The 26,694-nt window shown below is 39.2% G+C and overlaps 1 protein-coding gene across 1 annotated transcript; it reads left to right on the top strand.

Moving 5' to 3' along the window:
• The first annotated feature begins 18,905 nt into the window (after positions 1 to 18,905).
• Positions 18,906 to 20,870, top strand: LOC121136834 (eukaryotic translation initiation factor 4B-like). The gene is given in 2 exon segments (XM_040738225.1): positions 18,906 to 19,917; positions 19,920 to 20,870. Coding segments are annotated over 2 exon segments (1,833 nt in total). The 5' UTR covers positions 18,906 to 18,932; the 3' UTR covers positions 20,768 to 20,870.
• Positions 20,871 to 26,694: the final 5,824 nt, after the last annotated feature.

Here is a 26,694-nt window from a genome sequence, read left to right on the forward strand (position 1 = left end):
GTTGATCATGAGCATATGGGAGCCATCTTGGAGAGAAAAACTAATAGAGATGATATGTAACATATTTTTCTACTGTAGTTTGATGTACACAATCCCACATGTCTCACATCTGTTTTGTGTTGGAGTGTTACTGTATGTTTTGGGGCACATAATGCCTAGTTCATAGGCCCACGCTGATTCTCCTACAGGAGTCCCACAGGACCTTGAACTGTACCTCCATCTAACCATGACCCATCAGTCTTGGATTTGCTAGCTCCTGCAGCTCCAGCACTAGGCAAGCTGGATTGGGCCTCACTTTTCCCTTGTTCTGGACCTCACTCAAAAGAGAATTGCACACCCAGATAGCAAATAGATGTCCATAAATTCCTATGATTATCTAGCATTGTAAAAGTTTCCTGGTAGGGTTGTTAAAAGGACTGAGGGAAAAAAACAACTTATCCCTTGCCTTAAAAATGATAGACCAGCCGGGCAGTGGTGTGACACACCTTTAGTTCCAGCACTTGGGAGGCATAAGCAGGCAGATCTCTGTGTGCTCGAGACCAGCTTGGTCTACCAGAGGTAGTTCCAGGACAGGCTCCAAAGCTACACAGAGAAACCATGTCTGGAAAAAAACTAACAAAAAAATGATAGACCCCCCCACTAGAAATGTCAGTGAGACTGTGTGTGAACTTAATTATTCCTCTATCATCTTAGATGCAGGTGTCTCAGGAATAAGTTCAAAACAGTAGTTACCCTGTACACACTCTGTCTAATGAGAATAATACCATAAATGTAAGAAACCAGTGTGATCTGTTGTAGACAGGAGATATAGTCAGAGTTCCTGCAAAGTAATTGATGACATTGGTCCAGAGAGTTGATATCCCACTGTGGCAGAAGAGTGCAGGTAAATTGCTGGCTTCACCACTTGAGAGCAAATAGCTTCTGGTAGTGATCACAAGCGAGTAGCTGAAAAGCACAAAGCTCATCTGCCAGCCTCATAATTCCATGCCAGACACAATAATATACATTAAACTGTTCAGAAGCAGAAGCTATATCTTGTACAGTAAACTATGGTCTGGAGACACTAGTCCTAAATTTCTGAAAATTCACTGTCATTCTCCAAGATCAGGCCTTCTCATGCACAAATCAAATTGGGAATTTGAATATGAATATGGAAAATTTCTATCTACATCCTTCAAATTCTTAGTGGTGCCACTAATCACTGCAATGAGACATTGATGTTAGTTTATTGTTTCCTGAGGATAGTCAGTTGTCATTGTTTCCATAACGGCCTTCCTCCATTGATCAGAGAAACACTAGGAATTCTGGCAGTTTATCTGTTATTCTATATACAGAGGGAGTAATCTGAGATGGAATAGGTCACCCAAAAGGACCTCTTGAGATACACTTGAGATAAAATTCTATTGATTACCTGAACTTTTCTTTACCTGGAGGGCCCTTGGCATTTTGGGTCTTCTAGATTTAATATCAATTTCAAATCATTATAGAGTAGTCCTTGAAAGATATTAATTACCTCTGTTTACTTAGCACAGAGTTACTCTGGAAAAAATCTGGATATCCCTTTGAGATACTTTAGGGAAAGAAATCAACAATTAAATATCTTTTGTTATTTACTTAATATCCTTTTTGTACTGCATCTAGTAACCCTTTTATTCAAGGGTATTGAAGTTAAAATGTGGTACTTCCCTCATAAAACCACCTGTTTGAACACTTCATTATCAAGTGATGGTATTGTTTGGGGAAGTTGTGAAGGCTTTAGATGGGGAAGCATGGCTAGGAGAGGTCAGTCACTGAGGGTAGGACAGGGTTTTGGCTGGCCCTCCTCCTGAGCTAGGATCTTGGCTTCCTGTCTCCCACTTCAATGTGATTTTTTCTTCTACAGTCACCCTTAGACTTCCTTCTGCATAAAATGGAAATTTTTGGTCTTTCTCTTTTGGCCTTTAGCATACTTTCTCATTAATCATACAATTTCTTTTACTAATAGTGGCAACTTAGACTTGAGTCTTGGAAAACAACAGGAGAGGTTGGAGTTAGAACCTAAGAGAAGTGTTTTCGGTTGTAGCACATTTCATATTGTAGAAATGAAAAGTAAGTAAATGGCTGTTGAGTTTGTTTATTAATCTGTTTTACTGTGTATGATAACCCACATTTCTTCTTTTATCCTTAACAAGTAAGGTTTATTTCCTTACTTTGATACAAATCTGTTCCCAGTCCTGGACTGTTTACTCTTAGGACAAGGGCTTCTTTAGTTTTGTCATATAGTACATCTATTTCTTGTGTTTTGATGAACTATGCTACTAATTCCAGAGTGTCTGCAGCTACTTATTTACTCTCCCACCAAAAGTACATGGGGGTACCCTGCTCCCCACATCCTAAGTTAAGAGACTAGATTAAATCCTATTGCAGTCTGTAGTGGTGACTGAATGACTACTGTGGGTGTAGAGCCCTGTACTCTGAGAAGAAAGTCTTGAGAACTGAGGCCTTGCAACCCCAGCTTCTACAGCGGCTCTCCCACACTTATGTGCCAGCTTTATTAACTGTTCCTTCTCCAATCATTTTTCTCCATAGGAATGCACGCCTCATGCTAATGAAGGATCGGCTTTCGTTCCCATAAACTTCCTTCCCATCACTCTCAGTCCTGCAACTACAGGGCATGAGGCTCTGCTTTGAGACATAGGCAATACATTCAGGTTCTACACATGGTTCTCAACCTGGGAATTTATATTTCCGAGTTCACCCTTATTTTTCTCAGTTTTTCTAGTCTTCTATATTTGGAGCAAAGCTAGTGTTATTGTACACTTTCTTTCCAAAAAATAACAGTTATTACATATATAGTCATCTAACTTCTTGCTTCTTATACGTAGTTGATTTCTTATCTGATCCAAGCCTGAAATGGAGAGAGAGAAAGAGACAGGGAAGGAGGGAGGGTCAGAGAGAGAGAGAGAGAGAGAGAGAGAGAGAGAGAGAGAGAGACAGAGAGAGAGAGAGAGACAGAGAGAGAAGAGTTCTGATAAGTAAATGACCCATTGTTATAGAGTCTGAGAAAGCCTACAATTTCTTATTTGCAATTCGAAGGATCAAGAAATCTTATGAAATAAAGCACTAATTTCAATATAAATTCAAAATTCTAAGAACCAGATCAAAATTATAGAAGTCACATTTAATAAAGGGAAGGAGAAGAATGGTTGCCAACTAATTAAGTCTTGAGGTAGAGACAACCCAACCCTCCTCTGACTTTCTGCTCTCCTGGGATGCTTCATGATGGAAAGTCCACACCCATACTGAAAGGCACAGAGTATCTGTGGGGTAGATGCTGCACACTTACAATGGAAAGGAACCCTGCATCACCCTGTTCACCAATTTAAACACTAACCACCTTCTGGAAACACCTTTGCAGACACACCCAGAAATAATGTTTACCAGATATGCTTATATCCCTGGCTCTGTCAAGTTGACTCACAAAATTAAGCAATCCATGTGGTAACTATTTTAAAGTTTGACATACTGCCAAACTATTCCTCAATAGCTAAATCGTATAGTGCCAGCAATAGCCTATGATGGTGTCAATTTCTGTCCACCCTTAAGAACATTAGTAGCTTGCACTATTTGTTTTATATTTGCTTATTAATAACATAGTATATGTGAAGTGATGCTTCATTGTGATTTGCACAATCGCTTAGAAGCATGATTTTTTTTCTTATCAGAGTCCAAAAGAGGATGGATCAAGATGTAACGGGAGGTAGTAGAAACTAGAAGGAGTAGAGGGAGGGGAAACCATAATAAGGGTATATTACATGAGTAAAATAGCTATTTTCAATAAAAGAGGGAAAAGGCGTGGCCCTGATAGGTCAAACATCCTCCTCCAGTGAATGTTCCCCTAACTAGGAGTACATGGCCAGCATAAACTCAACTTGGTGAATTATTTAAAAAGAAAAGGACATGAATTGAAAGGGGTAAGGGAAGTGAGGGTGCATCTGAGAGGAGCTTGGTGAAAGAGTTTGTAGTAACTATGATCAAAATATACTACATTAAATTCTCAAAAAATAGAAATATTATATTAAAGCTCCTTATCTTGCATCTTTTTGTGGTTTCCATCTTAAAAGTGGAATTGTTATATAAGGTCTTTATTATGTTGAGGTAAACTTCTTCAATAGTTAACTTCTAAGAAATTACATATATATACACTTTTATCATATACTTTTTATATATCCATTGAGATTATCATATTATTTTTATCCTCTATTTAGTAAGAGGATATCACATAGTGATTAATTAGATTATATTAAGCCATTTTTATCTGTAAAGAATAAAATGTGCCTAATTATGAAATGTGATCTTAATATGATATTGCACTTAACTTGCTAGTTTTGCTTAGGATTTTTACATCCATGTTCTTAAAGGACATTGAACAGTAAATTTCATTTCCTTCAGGGTCTCACCCATCCCTACACCCTTCTACATAGGGGATATCCAGAGTCTGTCATTTCGTTCAGGGCAGGGTCCAGGCCCTCCCTCAAGAGTCCAGGCTGAAAGAGCATCCCTCTTTGTGGTATGGAGACATGAAGTCCATTTGTATGCCAGGGATAAATACTGATCTACTGCCCAGGGACCCATAGGTTGCCCAGGCCTCTTCACTGACACCCACATTCAGGGGGTCTGGATCAGTCCCATGCTGGCCTCCAAGCTGTCGGTCTGGGGTCCAAGAGCTCCCCCTTGTACAGGTCAGCTGTCTCTGCTGGTTTCACCAGCCCAGTCTTTATTCCTTTGCTCATCGCTCCTACCTCTCTGTCACTGGGTTCCAGGGGTTCAGTTCAGTGTTTAGCAGTGGGTGTTCACCTCTTCCATCAGTCCCTGGATGAAGGTTCTAGGATGACATATAAGGTAGTCATCAATCTCATTATCAGGGATAGGCACTTAAGGTAGTCTTTCCACTATTGCTTAGTTTCCCAGTTGGTGTCATCCTTGTAGACTCTAGAGATCTCACCGGTGCCAGATCTCTCTTCAAACTTATAATGACTCCCTCTATTATGGTATTTCTCTTCCTGTTCTCCTCTATTCTTTCCCAACTCAAACTTCTTTTTAGTGGCAGAACTTCTCAGGTCCCTTGGACTTGTTGATTAGGCTACACTAGCTGGTCAGTGATCCCCTGGGGCTCACAAGTCTTAGGGTACAAATTCCAGGGATTACAAAAATTCTTGCTGGCTTTTTTATTTATAAAATGGGTTCTAGGGATCTCACTTTGATCCTTGTGACCAAAAACCCAATATTTTACTGACCAAGCCACAATCCCTGCCACCTTTTCTTTTTTTCTTAATATCATTATTTATTATTATAAACTTCCATCTCAAAATCTTTTTATTGTATTCTCTATGTTTCTGATCACCTGTAGATGCAGTGTTTTCCCTTTTCAGTTTTCTGATACACAAGTTGATTAGGGATGTCATTTATTCTCCATCCTTGTGGGTCTTTCAAAATTATCTTGTTACTTGTCTCTAGTCCCATACCACTGTCATTAACACTTTTTGATATGATTTATTCTTTATAAATTAAAAAAGATTTGTTTTGCAGCCTACCATGTGAGTAGTTCTGGATAATGTCAAATTATGTGTTCAGAGAAATGTGTTTTCTGTTAGTGCTGGTGGTATGTTCTACGTATGTCTGTCAGGTCCATTTAGTCTATAGTATAATACAAGTTCTTGGTTTCTCTATAGATTTTCTGACTAGATAATTGATCAATTACATTATCTTCTATAATTGCCTACATACTTATTTTAATGATAGAGTTTGTCAGAGGATGGATTGAAAGTACTGTCTGATATCATTGACACTCAACCTGAAGAACCCCCTTCTTTTAAGACAGGTCTATAAAGAACAAATTCTCTCAGTTTTATGTATCTTGGAATTTCTTTATTCTGCCTTCATTTTTGACAGGTGACTTTTTCTGGAAAAAGTTTTGGTTGACAATTTTCACTTTTAAAATTCTGAATATGTCATCCTACTACCTCCAACTTCCATTGTTTCTGATGAGACATCCGCTGTTAAAATAGTCTCACTTGGGCTCCCTTGTCCCTGTCATTTTTATCCTGCTGCCTTCTTTGTCTTTTGCTATTATTGTTTTTATTGTAATTTTTTCTAGCTATAGATTCAAATGCACTTATTCTATTTGGAGTTTTTAAAGCTTTGTATGTACAAAGTACTGTTTTTCATCAACTTCAGCAAGTTTTCAATTACTATTTCTTTGACCAGACTTTCCCCTTATTGTTTCTTCTCTTTCTTTCCCCTTCCTTCTTCTTTCTACTCACTTTTACTGAAACCACATGTCAGTTGTTATGCTTTTAAATTCCAGAATTGCCATGTCTTTTTATTAATTATTTGTTACTGATTCTTTATTTAGGGTAATACTGTTGGCGTATCATCTTTATCTACACATGGTCCATTGCATTCCTCTGAATATATTTGTAAATTCTGGTCACACTTTCTGGTTTGATCACTTCTAGTAAATTTTGGCTTAATATCCTGCATTTCAGAAAATTTATTATAATAAGTCTAAATCCTTATTCCCTTCCCTTACCCCATAGTTGATAGTATTAATTTATTTGGCTATTTACTCATTAATTTAATGGATTGGTTGAATTGGATCTGAAATATATCTCAGACATAGTGTGTAACCTGTAGTATCTCTATTCAGACATTGTCCATTTTATCGTTTCACCTGGATGCCAGAGTAGAACCTGGGTCAGCATAAATAACATAATGTTGTTGTTAAAGCTTGCAATTAAACTTCTTTAGTAAGCCATTGTTTGTTTTCTTTTCTTATTTTGCTATCGTATGTATGTATGGCTTTGGAATATCTTTCTCACTTTAGGGAGCATACTTATTCCCCTTTCATTAGCCAGGAATTATTAGTTTGCATTTTTCCTACAGATAGCACTTCTGATAGAATACAACTTATGGCAGGCATGAGTCCTAAAGAAAACCTTGGTGTCATTCTTGTAGATCTGTAAAGATCTCACTTGTACCAGATCTCTCCTCCAACTTAAATGGCTTCCTCTATTATGGTATCTTTCATACTTCTCTCTTCTATTCTTACCCTGGCTCAACCTTCTTGCTCCCCTGTGTCCTCCTCTCCCCTCCTCCCCTCCCCCTCTCTTTCTCACATTCCCCTGTGTCCTCCTGTCTCCTCCCCCCACCCAGTTCCCAATCCAATTAGGAAATCTCATCGTGGGTTACTTGTTTCAAGCAGAGGTGTGGAACCATTCATCATTCGTGCTCATCTCTCAGGCATGCTTACTGCTGGGGCAAAGCTGTGGTAGGGAGGAATGCACAATTCTCTTGCTCTGTTGTTCTTGTCCAGAATATTGTGCCTTCAACTCAGGGTTGAGGTAAATAAGAAATATTAATTGCCTGACCTTCCCAGTTTACTATGTACCCCACATTTGAACCTGGGAAAAGAGTGTAATCCATTTTGCTACCCATTTCCAATAGGAATAGAGTTCTCTTAGTAGTTTCCATAAGAAATACCTTACGATCATATCACAGATGCCTTATAAAGACTTAGACTTTATTGAATGAACCCTTATCTTTTACTTGATGCTTTTACTAAAATTTGGAGAGACTTGAATAATTGTATATGTGGGGATATGCTAAATAATTCTCTCCAGTTACATGGTTAGTTGTTGAGGAAAGAGTCCAATTCTGGAAAACAGTATTTTCTTTCAAGGTAATCTACTTCAATGACTTCTAATCTCCTGCACTAACCATGGCCCTCCCTGCTATGCAGGCCGATTTAGGGATACTTTCTTAGGAGTGTTACTGACTTTGCCTTAGAGGTGTCTGTTTCCCTGAAAAACATAGCACGCTGATGAAGCTTTTTATCTTGTCTTTTAAAACCATTTATGAAACTTTCTTTCCCTGTGATTCATTTTAATTTCATTGCTGTATTCGAAAATATCATATTGATGTAGAAACCAATTAAAAATGCTATCTGTCATGGCTATACTGCATTATTGTAGATATTTGGATAGCAAAGTTGAATAAGATATGTTCACTACAATTGATAAATTTGTAATCAACTATAGATGGTAGATATTTCTTAAATATTATTGTAATGCATTCCCTACCACATGGAAACATGGAAGTATAAATGTGAGAATTTATGCATGCACAGGACTTTTGCTTACAACAATAACTACAAATCATTTCTAACCCCCATTATTCCCTTTGGTTACCTTTCTTCTTCCAAGCAAAGGTTTCACATCTATTTTTTTAGGAACAATTCATGCTTGCCAAACTACATCCCTTATGTCTAAGTATATCTTAAAACTCAGGCAACCTGACATGAAGTTTCATTGTTCCACAGATAAGTGCATTGCCATAGCCATTCCCAACATCCCCTTGCTCTACACAGAGAACACTCTTCTGTTACTACCTTAATTGAAAATTGCATACCCTTAGACATAGTGAAGCCTGCCTCCCTCTTGAAATGCATCCCTACCTGGATTCTGTCACACTACTTGTGGTGCCTCTTCAACTCTTCCATATGTTTCTCATCCTCTCCTATTGTTCTTTCTTCTCTGCTTTTCTTAAAGGTTAGTTCACTTTTCACCTCTCATCAGATGATGTCACAATTTCCTTGTATTCACCTTCCCTGTACTATCCAAATGGCTCATATCTTACACATATCACAATTTTCTTTACTAGTTATGTTAACACTTTTTTCCTTAACCATCTGGTAGACCTCTGTACTTTCATAAACGGAAGTAACTATCAAACTACATATTCTAGCAAATTCACTCTTCTCTAGTCTTTTTGCAAATGCTCAAGACAATTTTAAGCTCATGTAATTAAATTATATACTCCTTAGCTGAAATAATTTACTGATTTTAGCATCTGACAAAACATATTCTCTGCTCCTAATCCAAACTTGAGGTTTGATAGCTCCAATAACCATTTAATTAAAGCAGTCCATCCAATCTCTAGCTCCTCACTTCCTTGAATGAGTTCTCCACCCTTCTCACTTGTTCGAGTCCACATCATGACCAATTGCACTAGTTTTGAGACACCAATTTAGATTCTCTTTCTCTCTCCTGCTTTCCTCCACCTTCCACCTACAGCTTACTTTAATGACATCAGTAAAGCAGCTTCTTCCTCATCTGAAGACCTCAATTTGTATATATGCCTTTACTCATTCATCATCTTTCATGCTTATCCTATGACATACTATCATAATCACCTGGAAGCACCATTGATTGCTCCATTCTCCTTTAACCTGCAAGCACAAGGTTAATAATAATAAAACCTCAATAAACCTTACCAAAATTGATTTTTACTTGTATTTATGCAAAGGAATATTACTCCTCTCTTCCTTCAGCAAACCTCCCCAGACTCATTCTCAGCCCTTTTGCTCAATTGATAATTTGTCTCATAATTTTTGAGAGGAAACAATAGCAGTTAGGAGGGATAAACCTTATAAAAATCACTACTGAATATATCACTCAAGTAAGCATCTTTAACTTCCTTTCTTCTTTTTGGTATCCTACTTTCTCATTCCCTTAAACTCAAAATATTTTACATAGTAGCAAACTGTTCCATTATTTTCTTATTGATGTCAGAATAAAATTGAAATTCCTTACTTAAACCCATTCACTTTCACACTCTTGCTAACATTTGAGTTCCTGCTCAGTTTTGTGAATATGTTGACTCCCATCCCCTCCACTCATCAGGTCACTCTAACAACTCAGAACATTTGTTTCTGGAATATAAGTAGTTTACTCATATTTTAGACCAGTGGCTCTCAACCACCTTGATGCTGCAAACCCTTTAATATGGTTTCCTCATGCTGTGGTGATCTCCTCAATCGTAAGGCTGTTTCATTGTCACTTTGTAACTCTAATTTTGCTACTGTTATGAATCATAATGTAAATATGTAATGTATTACCCTTATGGGGCTCATGACCCATATGTTGAGAATAATTGTCTTAGAACTTCTGGCCTATCTATTTCCATTGACTGAAATGCGGAGTTCCTGTATATTCATAAGACTGTGCCCACCTCACCAGTCACTCCATATAACATATTCTAAAAAAGATGTGCTAAAACATCTCACCTCCATATTCTCTTATTTCCCATGACAGTTTATCATATCCTTGTCATTTCCTTAATGTCAATTTAGTAATTCACACCTAGAACTAAAGTATATTCCCACTATTTGATTACCAAGCTTATACATTCAACAATTTGTTTCCTCCTACTCCCCTCACTTGCTCTTCACTGTGTCTTCAGTACCAGAGGTAACATGGAGCTAATAATTGTGTTCAATTTTATTTCTATAATTTATAATAGCTCTGGTGTTTTTCTCTCTCAGATAATGTTCCCATCACCACACTTCCTGAACATAATAAGACCAGTAGCATACACACTGAGGTCAACAATTAATACATGGGACTTCCTGAAACTGAGAAGCTTCTGTAAGGCAAAGGACACAGTCAACAAGACAAAAAGGCAGCCCACAGAATGGAAAAAGATAGTCACTAACCGCACATCTGACAGAGGGCTGATCTCTAAAATTTACAAAGAACTCAAGAAGCAAGTCTCCAAAACTCCAAAGAGATTACAACTGTAGGGAGTAAGGAAAGTTTGTCTGTTTCTAATGCATGAATGTGGCCACTGCTTGTCTGGTCTTGAATGTATGAGTTTCTTGTGTTCTGTGTGTCTTGGTTACAGCTCAGCTGTTACTGTTGCAGCTAGCCACCTGGCCATTGGAACTAATGTAATAGGGATGTAAATATCAATTGGATATGAAGAATATTAAAGTTATTTTGTGCTGTTCTGTTTTATTGAAGGGCTCTGGAATTTGGGTTATGTTCCACCCTTTTGGACCAAGACTTCCTCGTAAAATTTCTGTGTCTGGGGTCAAAAATTGGTGGGCAGCTAAGAAATTATTGGCTTTAAATTACTGGATATCATTAAAACTCTGTGATACTTGTAATAAGAAGTTAACTTAGAACTTTAACAGTGGGTTAATAATCAAAAGTTATGTAGCTAATCTTAAAACAAAGAAAATACATCAATATCAATGGTTCTGGGTAAACCTTGCTAACCTTGCTTTTTAACCTCTTTAGTGCTGCTTCTGACTAACTGTTTATGTCAACTTAAATATGTCAACTTCAAACATGGTTTTAATGCTTAAAGGCAAACCCTGAGAAAGGTCCATGGCTACACACTACCAGTGTAGTCCAGTGTACACCCAATATGATTACTGGCCAACTAAAGTTAGAGTCACAACTACTAAGCAACAGAAACTGAGATATTTCAAACTTATGATGCAATTAAACAGTGACCTTAAACAATGTGGCAAATAAAATGTAGCAGTTTTTCAACCTTTAGGGTCAAAAGACTTTTTTATAGGAGTAGCACAGGATTGCCTGCATGTCGGGCATTTGCATTACAATGACCACAAATAATGAAAAACATTAGCTTAGAAATGTCTCTCCTTACTTAAGGTTTATTTAAACTTACAAAACATAAGTTAAAGATATATGTCTAACCTCCTTATTTTTGCTAACATTGCTAAGCTGTTGCTATTCTGGCAAACTGAGTCATATAAGAAACTATTATATTCTGTAATGGTACTATAAAAGGATCAGGAACATTCCCAGTCTCTTTGTAGACTGTGTTTATGAGTTAAAAGTCTCACTATTATACTAAAAACAGCTTCAACTCAGAAATTGCCATTCTTAAGGCTAACTTATTGCAAATTGTTAAAGATGATTAAGCCTTGAGATGTTCAAAAGTATATTTATATAAGTCATGTTAAGTACTAAAGTGATCAAGTACAGAAAAAAAATGTTTTCAAGGTAGAGCCTAAAACAAATAACTAATAGCAAACAAGTGCAACTTGGCTCAAGTCCTCAAACTGCCAGATAGTTAATGAATATGGCATTTAAGATATTTAAGCTTTTATGACAGACAGAGACTCTCAGATCCTATCAGTGACTCCCAATGTCTCTAAGAAGACAATGGACACAGCAACCGACAATTCTACGTGGACAGTGGTAATGTTAATCAGCTAACCACTGGGCAAGACTACCCCAATGCTTACCTGCTGCCAGGGCTCAGCCTGAACTGTGGACAACCAGGATTCTGGAGAGCCGATTGCCCCACTTTGCCTAGGCAAGGCAAGGTCAGTACCCCTATGTTTCTCCTCCACAGGAAAGTTTGTCTTCTAGTCCTGGCAGTCAAGACTGCTGTCCTAGTAACTCTGGCCCCAACACCATGGAACCATAGGAGCCTTCAATGATTATCAGGGCATAGATTAGTCTCTGTAATTTTGGCTAAATCTTCTCAGATTTCTAACATTGATGGTTAAACTAACAGTAGCTTTTTTAGCTGGGCAACAGCTGATAGTCATCTCCTTCCCTCAAGACTACAGCCACCTTGTGGGTTCATTAGTCAGTTCATTAGTTAGTTAAAGCTACTAGGTCTCTTGTTAAGAAAAGGCAAAACAGGTTTGCCTTGCTCACAGGCTTCATATTACACATCTCTGATAAATGATTATATGGAAAAAATAGTTCGAAATCCATGTAAGTCTAAGGCTGTAAAGACTTAAGTTCTAAGGGTCTCAGAATATAGCTTAAGATATATAAGTATAAGCAATAAGGGTACAGAGTTTTAACATTAAAGAATGGAGTTGGTATGATCTGATAGAGCATTAAATACTCATCATTCAATCATACAATCAAGATTTACATTTCGCTTGGTTATCTTCTAAATATAGACTTAAGGTGTGTTTCACCAGGCTAACCCAATGCCATCCATAGCTTTTGCATGTCTCCAAGGTTCCAGCTGTTTTACAGAAACTGCTAACTGCTTTTTCTACAATATGTACTTCAGTACAATGAAAATGTTAATATGTCTAGAACTTTAGTATCCTTTGGTAAACTAAAAATTTATGTAAGCTTCATGGAGTCAAAAATGTTTTAAGTCTTCAATCCACCTGTCACAGGTCAAATGGACTTCAGATAAATATAAGTTCTACAACTCCTAAATTATAACTTTTGTCCTTAGTCTATATTTGTCTCAGACACCCCCTAAGGAGCACCAGTGGACTACAAACTGCTGAACTCTGGCATTGCTGAAGGCTGATGTGAACCAGTCCGGTCTATGTGATTGTTCCCTGTCCCTTCAACTAGAACAGCTAATCAGGTGTTCCTGATCAATGATCCAATGTCCAGCCTTTGTCCTGCCTTTCAGCACTCTTGGACCCTGATAACCTATGCCAGAATTTTAGCTGGAAGCAGATACATAGGGGAGTACATCATCCCTGTCCCATTAACAGGCTGAAAATTCTAAGTTTTAGTCACTGGGACCACAACCTATTGCGTTTAAGTGAGCAAACTGACAGATATTTCCCACCTCCATTCTTCCATCCTTTTCCTAGAAAATCAAGTTGACATATTTATTGGTTTACATGGTCCTTGGAAACCACCACAGACTGAACCCATTTTTCTTTATAGGGGGAGGTTTATGCAAGACCCTGGGAGAAATTTGCTGCTTTCATGCTAAGCATTCAGGTGCTATTAGAGTAATGCTAACAAAATGAAAGAAAATCTCCTTACTGGGAAGGAGGAAAGAGAGCAGAATTCAAACGGGTATGAATCACCTTCATCTGCCCCCTATATTATCAACACCATTCCATACTTTGTTCAACCTGGCATAGGTGCTGCCAAGCTCCTGATTGTAAGGACACAGTACAATCCCTATTCAAGCCCCTAGACAAAGATTAGTCTCATTAGTAACAAAATGAGTAGGGGATAAAGGCAGCAGCCCAAAACACCTTGGCTAAAGAACTGACATTTTGACTTCAGATGCCATTTTACCTGTAGGGTAAAATAAAGTTCAGATTCCTAAGCCCAAGGGGCACTGAGAATCTTCCAACAGCTGACCAACCTCTTCCCTAAACCATAGAAATACTTGTTATGCATCTTTAGAAACTTGATCAATGATCCAAACAACAGAAGGAACAAATGAATCTGATTGGTTGGACTGAAAACCTTGTATTGCATATCAATTGACAATGATGGAACATTCAAAGAAGACCCCAATCTCTAAATCCTGATTGGTGAAAATTGTAACTGTAACTTGGCAACAAATGTTTATGAACTTTACACTTCTGCCCTGCTTGGTGCTAACAGGAGAAATCAGTCTCCTAAGTTCTTGTCTTGCAACTCTGATCCATCAGTGATCTGCTAATGTGGTGATTTAATAAAATCTTTGAAACCCACAAGTGTTAACTCTCTCCTTTGTGGCACATAACCAGCTGGATGTAACATTCAGAGATTCCACTGAGATGTCTCACTGAGGAATGGGATAGAGGTGCCCCATGGGCAGAGGCTTATTCAGTCATCTTCAAGGAAGGTTTCTTGTGTAGAAGACAGCAACAAATCAGAGACCCACAGCCAGATGTTATGCAGTGAGAGAGACCTTGGAGAACACACCTCTAATTGGGATGTCTCCATCAGATCCCTTCCCTCAGCATTCAGGGGACCCTGAAGACAAGGAGACAAATGGAGTTTAAGAGCCAGAGGATGGAGGGCATGAGGAGAACAATGCCCTCTAAATCAACTGAGCAAATCTCATATGAATTCACAGAGACTGCAGCAGTAAACACGGGACTGAAATGGGCCAGCAGCAAGATCACTGTGTATATTATAGGTATAAGTTTAGTGTGAACAAGTGGTTCTCTGATTCTTGTGACTTCTCTTGAGGGTCTTTTCCTTGGGTTGGTTTGCCTTGTCCAATGTTATGGTTTTTGTTTTATCTTATTTTATTCCTTTTTGTCAAAAAAGAGATTTGATATACTTGATACACATAAATATTTGTATCATGAGTATAAACAGAATACAGATTTTTTAGGTACATAAAACATCTCTATACTTGGCAGTATAGCAAGTCTTATCAATTTTCTGTTTCAATTAGTGTTGGGGGAAGTCCTGTGCATTTGTCAATAAAGCACTGCTGGCCTATAGGGAACCAAGAGAGGTGGGACTAGGAGTCCAGGAGGACTCTGGGAAGGAGGAACACAGAGAGTCAACTTGTAACACCATGGGGTAGGAAGCCTGGAACTATTCTCTGGTAAGAAACATACTTAGATCAACAATTATGGGGTAATTACTTAAGTCAGAGCTAGCCAGTAAGAGACAAGCAAGGCCAACAGCTTCATAACTAATATAGCCTCCTGTGTGTTTATTTGGGACTGATGCGGCTCTAGAACCAAGCTGGTGGGAAGGCTTCTCTCAAGGAAAAAGCTTCTCTTTACAAATTAGAGATCTAGTTTTTGTTTTAGATATACAGGAATTAAATAGCTAACATTACATGAGAAATAGTGAGTCCAAAAATATTTTTCAGGATAACTCATCTCAGTCACTTACAAACTACGTTTTCTTTTTTTATTATTATTTTTATTTTATTTAAATTAGAAACAAGTTTGTTTCATATATCAATCCCATTTCCCTCTCCCTACCCTTCACTCTGCCCCCACTAACCACTATCCCATCCTCTTTCTGAAGAAGATGGCTCTATTTCCTCTAGTGAGTCTTCAACAGCTGAGATTCTCTCTTCCATCTCTTGTATTCTATTGGTTATACTTACATCTGTATTTCCTGATCATTTACCCAGCTTTTCTATTTCCAGCATTCCCTCAGTTTGTGTTTTCTTTATTGTCTCTATTTCAGTATTCAGGTCTTGAACTGTTTGAATTGTTGCCTACATCTGTTTGATTGTTTCTCTTGGCTTTCCTTGCTTTCTCTAAGAGATTTGCTGATTTCTTGCATTTTTGGTTTGCTTTTTCATCCATTTCTTTAAGGAATTTTCTCATATTCTCTTTGAAGGCCTCTATCATTTTCATGAAGTTGCTTTTAAGGTCCTTCTCTTCTGATTCATCTGGTTTGGGATGTTCAGGTCTTGCTCGTGTAGAGTCCCTCGACTCTGGTGGTGTCATATTGGTTTTTCTGTTGTTGAATATGTTTTTATATTGTCATCTTCCAGTGGGTCCACATGGGGTCTCTTCCTTTCCTTGTGGGTGTGGCTTCATGGTTTTCTTCCAGTGGATTCAAGCAGGTCAGTACTCCAATGGGTGTCACCAAGACAGAGGTGTGGTCAGACTCTGGGTGGTCCTTTCTGCTGGGGTGGGTCCACTCTAGGCTCAGAGAAGACCCAGGAATATTCAAGGAGGGGAATGTAGGGAGTTGGGGCCCTGAGCATAGGCCACAATCACCTCAACCAGAAGGTGCTTTAGGCAGAAACACATCTTTACATTGTAAAAAATATTTTGTCACATGTATTAATGTACATGTATAGAAATGACATAAGTATCAGTCAATAATTTTAACATGCTTAAAAAGGAAACGCTTCAGTTTTCCAGTTAATATACTCACCCTCCAATAAATATGTTTAAATATGGTTAGAAAACATGCAAAAAGTATCTACAAATGCTTGACACTCTGCAAAAGCCACAGCTGAAGCTATTATCCTTATGATGTACATCACTAGAACCATTTTAATTTCTATGACACTGAACTCTTCTATTCCTTCATTTTCTAAGAACAATTGACTCTGCCTGCCTGTCCTGAGGAGGGCTCTTGGGTATCATTGCTCTGGCAGGTGGTTTTCATTTGCCTGCCTAGAGATGCTGGCATTCCTGAATCTCCTTCACAGCCAGGTCCCCAGTGCTGCCTGCATCTGACACAATGGTTTGCTACCTCCTGGAATATGTGGTCCTAACAGCACAACACAGTTTTTTTTCCTTCAACTTTCAGATCTGTGGTGTCTCAAATGTAAATTGTATTTTTAAGTAACTAGCTTAAAAATGCTTAACTGGAACAATATGTGTTGCTCATTTAACCTCTGACAAAGGAACTGAATTGGAATGGGACCTCATTGCAAAACCCTGACAGCTGCTGCCTAGGTTTAGTTTCCTAAGCAACCTGGAAACTTAATTATATCCCAACAACAAGGATGGGCATTTAGAAAAGGGGAGATTTAGTAGAATTACTATCATCAAGGATCTATGAACTGAGATTATTGATGGGGGAAAAGGAAACATGAGAAAATGCAATATGTTGACGAGGAAAAAATAGCGTTGAACAGATTTGAAAACAGTGTTCTTGGAATTTAGAATTTTAAATCTTTGTTAGGTTGTTTTCAGGAAGAGGTGAGATGGCAAACATTTAAATGTTCAGCTTCAGTAATATTGCCTCAGATAGCATGACACCTAACACCTGTTGAAATTTAGGGAGGCATTCCTCTGAGAAATACCCGTGGATCTGTCCTGTGAAAAATGGATTGAATTTAGATAAGAATAAGTTAACCTACATTTATGATCATGCATTTTTTCTATGTATATTTTACTCACTTGCCATCACTATTTACTTTACCCTTCCTGATGTTCCCAGTGTCATGCTGTCTCCCCACAACACGCATGAACACTAGCTCTTGGTAGAATTGGGGAATTATGAACAATCTAGATCCTCACCTTATTATAAATATGTTTAAGGCAACCTCAAAACATTGCTCTTTTTATGCTCAAATAAAAAAAAGTCCTTGGAGATTAGATTCTCAAGTAGACTTCCAACTAACTCATTACACTTGAAGTATCCTCTCTCTGTGTTGCTGAATGATCAAAGGGTTCTGCTTCACCGCTTCCCACAGAAGGACTTTGGCCACCTTTGTGAACCAGAGTTCCCATCCTTGTATATCCAACTCTTTTTCCCAGCTATTTCTCTTTATTTTAGAACTTTTGATATCTTAAATAGATGTCACTCTCCTCGTTTTTGGATATTCTCTGGAATTATTTTATGTATTTCTCCAATCAGTTTTCAGCTTCTGTGGAGTAAGATGTTTGGAAACCAGAGTCTTATCTCCTCCAACGTCACATTTGCCCGCTTGTGGTTTTTAGCCTTTCCTTCAATTTGCTTCCTATTGTGGACTAAAAGTGTTCACTATTTTTTTATTTGATAAAATCCCCAAATAAAAAAGGTCCACTCATTATTGCCATATACTTATCAGTAACATGTATACCTTTGCCATTTTAATCAATTCATTTCACTACTGGGAAAACAATATGGCTTGGGACTTAACTCAAGAGCACTTGAACTCTGTTCTCTTTGGGCACAACCTGCACTTGCTTACTCGTCTTAGCAACCTGGAGGCAAGAATAGTAGTGCTGTGCTGTCCACATCTACTTTACTTAAAATAAAATAGAAGAAATGATTAGTCAAGTATTTGTTCATATATGACTATACAACAAAGATTATTGTGCTTATTGAGGTCATCAAGCACACCCTGTCAATAGCCATATATTTTCAACTTTCAAGTTTCTCTTTCCATAATTTATTTTTTGTTTTTGATTTTTGTTTTTCGAAAATCTTTCTTTCCTCGGTGGAGACTTTTAGAGAGATACAACTCTTATAATGATAGATTTATTCCTGAAGTACACTTGAGTTCTTTATTTGGATCTTCTTGAAATACCCAGGTGTTTTATGAAATAATAACATACACAGCTACTTCTGATGAAAATGTGCATGTTCTTCCCCCTTTTATTGGTTTAGATAAAATCTTTCTCAAAATTACTATTATCTTTATTTCTTCTCTTCTTCTCTAGTTTAGAGGCTAGTGTAGAAATTCTAAAGGCTTACCATATGGTTGATAAAAAGAGCTGAATATATACTAAGTATTTAAATTTGTTGATGTTGTAAAAACCAAAACATAGAAAATTTCCATAATTGTATTGGCAACAGAACTGTCTTAGGAGGAAGTTATTATAAATGTGTAAAAATAAATATGAATGTATCTAAAGTGTTACCAACAAATTTAATATTTGAAAAGCACATCAAGAATGAGCATGCTCCCTTTGCGTTCTCTCTCCCTCTCCCAACATGGCGGCCTCAGCAAAAAAGAAGAATAAGAAGGGGAAGACCATCTCCCTAACAGACTTTCTAGCTGAGGACGGGGGTACTGGTGGAGGAAGTACCTATGTCCCCAAGCCAGTCAGCTGGGCTGATGAAACAGATGATCTGGAAGGAGATGTGTCAACAACTTGGCAGAGTAACGACGATGATGTGTATAGGGCACCTCCAATTGACCGTTCCATCCTTCCCACTGCTCCACGGGCTGCTCGGGAACCCAATATTGACCGGAGCCGTCTTCCCAAATCACCACCCTACACTGCTTTCCTGGGGAACCTGCCCTATGATGTGACAGAAGACTCCATTAAGGAATTCTTTAGAGGATTAAATATCAGCGCTGTACGCTTACCACGTGAACCCAGCAATCCCGACAGGTTGAAAGGTTTTGGCTATGCAGAATTTGAAGACCTGGATTCTCTGCTCAGTGCTCTGAGTCTCAATGAAGAGTCTCTAGGTAACAGGCGAATTCGAGTGGACGTTGCTGACCAAGCACAGGATAAAGACCGGGATGATCGTTCTTTCGGTCGAGATAGAAATCGGGACTCTGACAAAACAGACACAGACTGGAGGGCCCGTCCTGCCACAGACAGCTTTGATGACTACCCACCTAGAATAGGGGATGATAGCTTTGGAGACAAGTATCGAGATCGTTATGATTCAGACCGGTATCGGGATGGATATCCGGACGGGTATCAGGATGGCCCACGCAGAGATATGGATCGTTATGGGGGCCGGGATCGCTATGATGACCGAGGCAGCAGAGACTATGACCGAGGCTATGACTCCAGGATAGGCAGTGGCAGAAGAGCATTTGGTAGTGGGTACCGCAGAGATGATGACTACAGAGGAGGTGGGGACCGCTATGAAGACCGGTATGACAGAAGGGACAATCGGTCCTGAAGCTCCAGGGACGATTACTCTCGGGATGATTATAGACATGATGACAGAGGTCCCCCCAAAGACCCAAACTGAATCTAAAACCTCGGAGTACTCCTAAGGAAGATGATTCCTCTGCTAGCACCTCCCAGTCCAGCCGAGCAGCTTCTATCTTTGGAGGGGCAAAGCCTGTCTACACAGCTGCTGGAGAAAGAGAGGTAGAAGAGCGGCTACAGAAGGAGCAAGAGAAGTTGCAGCGGCAGCTGGATGAGCCAAAACTAGACCGCCGGCCACGGGAGAGACACCTAAGTTGGCGAAGTGAAGAAACTCAGGAAAGAGAAAGGTCGAGGACAGGAAGTGAGTCATCTCAGACTGGGACCTCAGCCACATCTGGCAGAAATACACGAAGGAGAGAGAGTGAGAAGTCTCTAGAAAATGAAACCCTCAATAAAGAAGAAGACTGTCACTCTTCAACCTCCAAACCTTCTAAACCTGATCAGCCTCTAAAGGTAATGCCAGCCCCTCCACCAAAGGAGAATGCGTGGGTGAAGCGAAGCTCTAACCCTCCTGCTCGATCTCAGAGCTCAGACACAGAGCAGCAGTCCCCTACAAGTGGTGGAGGGAAAGTAGCTCCAGCTCAGCACTCTGAGGATGGACCGTCAAGAAAAGATGAAAATAAAATAGATGGGTTAAGTGTCCCAAAAGGCCAAACTGGGATCTCAAGTCGTGGTCCTGGAGATGGGGGGAACAAAGACCACTGGAAGGAGTTGGATAGGAAAGATGGCAGAAAAGATCAAGACTCCAGATCTGCACCTGAGCCAAAGAAATCTGAGGAGAACCCAGCCTCTAAGTTTAGTTCTGCGAGCAAGTATGCTGCTCTCTCTGTGGATGGTGAAGATGAGGATGAGGGAGATGACCAGGCTGAGTAGACCTCCTCGTGCTGTGCTTTCTTCTAGTCTCCACCCCGGAAGATTCGAGAGCAAATCAAACCTCTATCCAGACAAGAAAAAATAAAACTCACCATCTCCTGAAGACCTTTCTTAACTTTTTTTTAATGAAATGAAAATGTTTTGCATGCTGCTGCAGCCTTTTAAAGTACTGAAGTAATTGGAAAATCACCATTGTAGCCAGAGAGATGTGGCTACCGCTTTTGAATGGGGAAGTTATGGTGTGTTCTGATGATACCAAGTGGCTACCTTTGTGACTAGTGCCTGGGGCTCCATTCAGCAGAAATGTAGTGACAGTGAGACTCGGTCGCATCAGTTAGGCAGTAGAGAAAGGTACAGGGAAGAGTGAGAGTTCTACCTTGTAATTCTTATCCTGTGGTGGCACCTATGAATTCCCAAACATCATCTGAACAAATTTCCCATCCTTGGAAAGGTAGATTTAGTCTCTCAAGTTATTTTAGTCTCCAGGAGGCTGCCAGCCATTCTACTTCAATTCAGACTTAACTGGGGCCAGCCTAGGAGGAGCTGTGTTTTGTTTGTTTTTTTACCCCCCAAGGGGGTAGTTGGGAGTGAGTCTACAGGCCACTAACAAGTAGTACCTCTGGGGACCAAAACGAATGGGAAACTCAATCGTGGTTTGAAAAGCTTTGGGGAAATGATTGGTTATTTCATGCCAGGTAGTAAGGGAAAATGGTGTGACCTCCAATAGACATGTGAATAGAACAATCATTTCCTGGATGAGGAAGCACTTAGTGATCATGGGAAATTCCAGTCTTCTAAAATCTGTCCTTTCTAAACTTTTGAATATATCCACATTCTTTCCAAACTTTGTCACTCTGGTCATCTCAAGTTCTTGATGACCCAGTCAGCCTTCCAAAAGCCATCTCTGTAAGTCACACACCTGCTCTCACAGCTTTTTTTTTATCTTGGCCACCAGAAGTTGTGGCCTGGGGAATCACTGCTTTTGTCAAACAGACCAGCTCTATGGTGTCTTTAATTCCTGCTCCTGCTGCTTTCACCCCCTTGGAGGTCAGAGTATTTCTGTTGATGGACTTGGGTGGTGAATGGGGGCACGTAAATGGAAAAGTTGAGTTAAAGGTCTTCAGCCTTGATTGGGTGTTAAAGATTTCTATGTTTCCTTCACTGGAACTCTATGCTGGTGCTTGGGTTTATAATGTGACCTAGACTGTGCTTTTCTGCTTAGGGGGGGGGTTGGTTTCTTGACTTCCTTCAAGAATAAAGGATGATGTAGAGAACTATTGAGTAAGGTCTGGCTTCTCTTGAGCACAGTAGCTTGGCCTGTCTGCTTTGATCTGCTCCTTGACAAATAGCTTCCCTTTTGTGGGACATCAGGTACTTGCAGGCAAATGAGACCTAGTCTTAATGTGCAAACCCTAGACCTGCTCTGCAAGAGCGTTGGTTTCGTGGGCTGCAGCAGTGGGCATAGCAAGTCGGTCATCCAGTGGACTTGATTGGCTAGTAGCTAGGAAGTGGGCTTTTAGAGAGACCCGCCATTGAATGGGTTTTTTTTAAACCTTTGGTTGTAGACAATGAAAAGGTAGTTTCCCTCTTCATGTCTATTTCCCTTCCAGATAGTTGCATCCAGAAGAAGGCTGTTCTGTCCCATACTCTCCTACTTTGCTCCTCTGTTAAAATAAAAACAGGGGTTGACTTATGTCCCACTCCTGAATACATGTAAAATTTGTACAAAAATATCTTCTATGAAAATGATTTGTAATCTGTAGACATTACTTGGGAGATGTCTTGAGATGTAAAATCCCATCCTTTGGGTTGAGGGTTTTTTTGTTTTTCTCCAAATAAACCCAGTCTTTAAAGTTGAAAAAAAAAAAGAATGAGCATGCTGAAAACAGGGGGAGTTTAAGTCAGATGTGTTCTGAATGTAACTGACTCTAGAAGGATGAAGATGTTGGAAAGACAACAAATTCAAATCATGCATACTATTAATGCTGTAGTTTGTACCTTGGTTTGCCATCTCCCTGTTTTTCTTCCTCGGACTTCCATATCTGGTTTCCATTTCATCCACTGTGTCTATGCACACCGAACATGGTTTATTTCAAAACCTTTCTAAGAATCAGATGCAGGGCATAAAGTTATTGAGGCATGAGTCCACAAAGCCTCACTTAGTGAACATACAGTGATGTTCCAAATCCGATTACTACTAAGTGAGAGTAATGTCTTTTCTTTCTGTGTTATCAAATTAGAGAGCCTATGATTTGGCCCACTGAGCATTCAGGCATCCAAGTTCTCTACATTTAGAAATATCAGAATTTACGGTTACAGTAGAGCTTACCTGATCCAAGTTCTCATTATTTTGAGGACAAAGAGGGATAGGTGGATCCAGTGTAAAATATCTCCAGTTTAGATTTTTATTTTTCCTATATCACATTAGCCTTAATAATATCAATAACTTCTCTTTCCTTTCACTATAAATAAGGAGCATGGTGTTATAAGAATGGTCTCTAACTCCTACCTCTAATACCTATTAACATTAGGGCTGTTAACCCCCCTCATTCAAGCTGTATGCTCCTAACTTAGAGAGAAGTTATGTGGGTTGTCTTCTTATCATATGACCACATTCCTAACAAGCAACATAAGGAAAGAATAATTTATTTTAGCTTGTGGCTTGATAGAACACAGTCCATTATGATAGGAGAGGCATGGAAGCAGGGGCTTCCATGACAACAAGAGCATGCTGCTATGATTTTTCATCTCTTCATATCTTAGTGGCACAGGAAACAGAGAAGTCATAAGAAGTGGATGGATTATAAACCTCAAGGTCTAGCCACCCCGAGTTTCTAACTATGTCACATCTCCTAAAGGTTCCACAATCTTCTCAAACACTACTACCAGATGGGTACCAAATGTTCAAGCATATGAGCATTTGGGGCACATGTTATAACCAAGACATATGAGCTGTCATAATACCAGTATTAGGGAGTTGTGATGAACATTAAATTGGATAATGAATAATAATTTTAGCAAAGTCCATACACATAATAAAACAAATGTAAGATATTATCATTTGTATAAGCTAAGCTTGCTTAGTATGGAAATTAAGCAATGCTGGAAAAAATAAGGGGATGTATTAAGGCAAAGTTTCTGTAACTTCAGATATTATGATGGTATACTTAAGAGAACCCACAAATTTGATCAGGAAATTCCTACAGCTGATAAATACCTTCATTAAAGTGGCTGGATACAAGATAGACCCAAAGCAATCTTGTATGCAAGATTGTATCTCTTTTGTATACAAATAACAAGCAGACTGAGAAAGAAATCAGGGACAACATTCTTCATAATAGCCATAAACAATACAAATATCTTGGAGTAACTCTAGCCAAGAAAGTGAAAGACTTATATGATAAAGACTTCAAGTTTTGAAAAAAGAAATTAAAGAAGATATCAGAAGATGGAAAGATCTCCCATTCTCATGGATCAGTAGGATTAACATAGGAAAAAATGGTCATTTTACCAAAAGCAATCTACACATTCTATGCAAGTCCCATAAAAATTCCAACACAATTTTAACAGACCTTGAAATGCAATACTCAATTTCAAATGAAAAAACAAAAATCCCAGGATAGTTAAAACAACCCCAAACAATAAATAAAAGAACTCCCAGAATTATCACCCTTCCTGATTTCAAACTGTACTACAAGGTCACAGTAATAAAAACTGCATGGTATTGGCATAAAAACAGAAAGATTGATCAATGGAATTGAGTTGAAGATCCGTATACAAATCCACACACCTGTGGACACTGATATTTGATAAAGAAGCCAGAAAAACACAATGGAAAAAAAAGAAAGGCTCTTCAACAATGATGCTGGTCTAACTGAGTATCTGCATACAGAAGAATTTACTCTGCATAAAACTCAAGTACAAATGTCTCAAAGATCTCAAAATAAAACCAAATACACTGAATCTAAAAGAAGACAAAATGGGGAATAGACTCGAATGCACTGGAACAGAAAACCACTTCCAGAACAGAACAGTGATAGCACAGGTACTAAGATCAAACATTAATGAATGGGACATCATGAAACTGAAAAGCTTTTGTAAGGCAAAGGACATAACAGCAGCCTACAAAATGGGAAAAGATTTTCACCAACTCTACATTCAATAGAGGGCTAATATCCAAAATATATAGAAACTAGACATTAACAAATGAAATAATGCAATTAAAAATATGGGGTACAGATCTAAATACAGAATTTTCAGTAGAGGAATTTTGAATGGCTGAGAAACACTTAAAGAAATGTTCAACATCCTTAGCCATCAGGGAAATGCAAATAAAAACTACTTTGAGATTCCCTCTCACACCTGTCAGAATGGTTAAGATCAATAGCACAAGTGACAGCTCATGCTGGCAAGCATGTGGAGCAAAGAGAACACCCCTCCACTCCTGGTGGGAATACACTCTTGTTCAACCACTATGGAAATCAATATGGCCATTCCTGAGATAATCATGCTGAAATCAACAGACCCAGTAAGGATAGCTAACAAGGAGGGACCTAAGAAGAACTCATGAATCTCCCTGTAAAGAGGAAGGGGAATAGATTTTGTGGGTGGGCTGGGAGTAAATGGGAATGGGAACAGGAGTGATGGAAGGGATGAAGGGAGAGCGTATGAGAAGAGAAGAATAGAACTGGAGGGCATTTGAGGGCCACATGGAAACCTAGTGCAGTAGAAAGCCCCAGTAACCCTAGCTAGTACTCTTAGTAATGGAGGACACGAAGCCATCTTCTGTAAACAGGCAACTTCTGGTCTTGGTACTGGGACACCATTCTGTTTATAAAACCTTCGATCTACAATCTCTGCTGCCTTCAAGATGTGTTGGAGCAATGGAGGCACAGAATTTATGGGAAAGGCCAATCAAAGACTGGTCTAATTTGATGCTTATGCCATGAAAGGGACCCTTTGCCTGACACTACCTGGATAACCAAAGGCCAGAGACTGGATGTTTCAAAGACCTAGGATTAAAAAAATAAATGAAAGGAGTACCAGCCTACAATCCACAATGACAGAGAAGCTAGGAAACAAGTAGGACCCTAAGAGAGACAAACATACATGGTCCCCTGGAAAAGGGGAAAGAGACATGATATCCTGACCTAATAGGGTGCATGGTGGAAGGGGAGAGGGAGTTAGAAGAAAGAGAAAGGGAGAAGAGGAGGACAGAAGAGAACAAGATGATCAAGTCAGGGGAAGAATAGAGGAGAGCAAGAAAAGAGATACCATAATAGAGGCAGCCATTATAGGTTTAAAGAGAAATCTGGCACTAGGAAAATGTCCAGAGATCTACAAGGTTGACCCCAACTAACAGTCTAAGCAATAGCAGAGAGGCTACCCCCATATGAATTTGTATATGTGCGGAGCTTGCTTCAGTTTCTGGACATACTTGTTGCTAGAATTTTTTTTGTTGTTTTTTTTGTTTTGTTTTGTTTTGTTTTTTTTAATTCTTTTTTTTTTAATTTAGATAAGAAACAAGGTTGCTTCACAAGCCAGTTCCAGGTCCCTCTCCCTTTCCCTCCCCTCCTCCCGTGCCCTCCCCCCATCCCCCCCCCCCGTTATCCCCTCGTTCCCCCAGAGAGGGTGAGGCCCTCCATGGGGGAGTCCATAGTCTGTCATTTCATATAGGGCAGGGTCTAGACCCTTCCCCAAGAGTTCAGGGTGAGAGTGCACCTCACATTGTTCTATGGGAGTCCAAAGTCCGTGTGTATACTTGGGATGGGTACTGATCTGCTGCCCAAGGCTCAATAGATTACCTAGGCCTCCTCACTGACACCCTGGGGGTCTTGATCAGTCCCATGCTGGATTCCCAGGCTGATGCCTGGGATTCAAGAGTTAACCTTTGTCTGGTCAGCTGTTTCTGGGGGTTGAACCAGCCC

Source organism: Mesocricetus auratus, unplaced genomic scaffold (genome assembly GCF_017639785.1).
Source record: "Mesocricetus auratus isolate SY011 unplaced genomic scaffold, BCM_Maur_2.0 Super-Scaffold_100676, whole genome shotgun sequence".
NCBI lineage: Eukaryota > Metazoa > Chordata > Mammalia > Rodentia > Cricetidae > Mesocricetus > Mesocricetus auratus.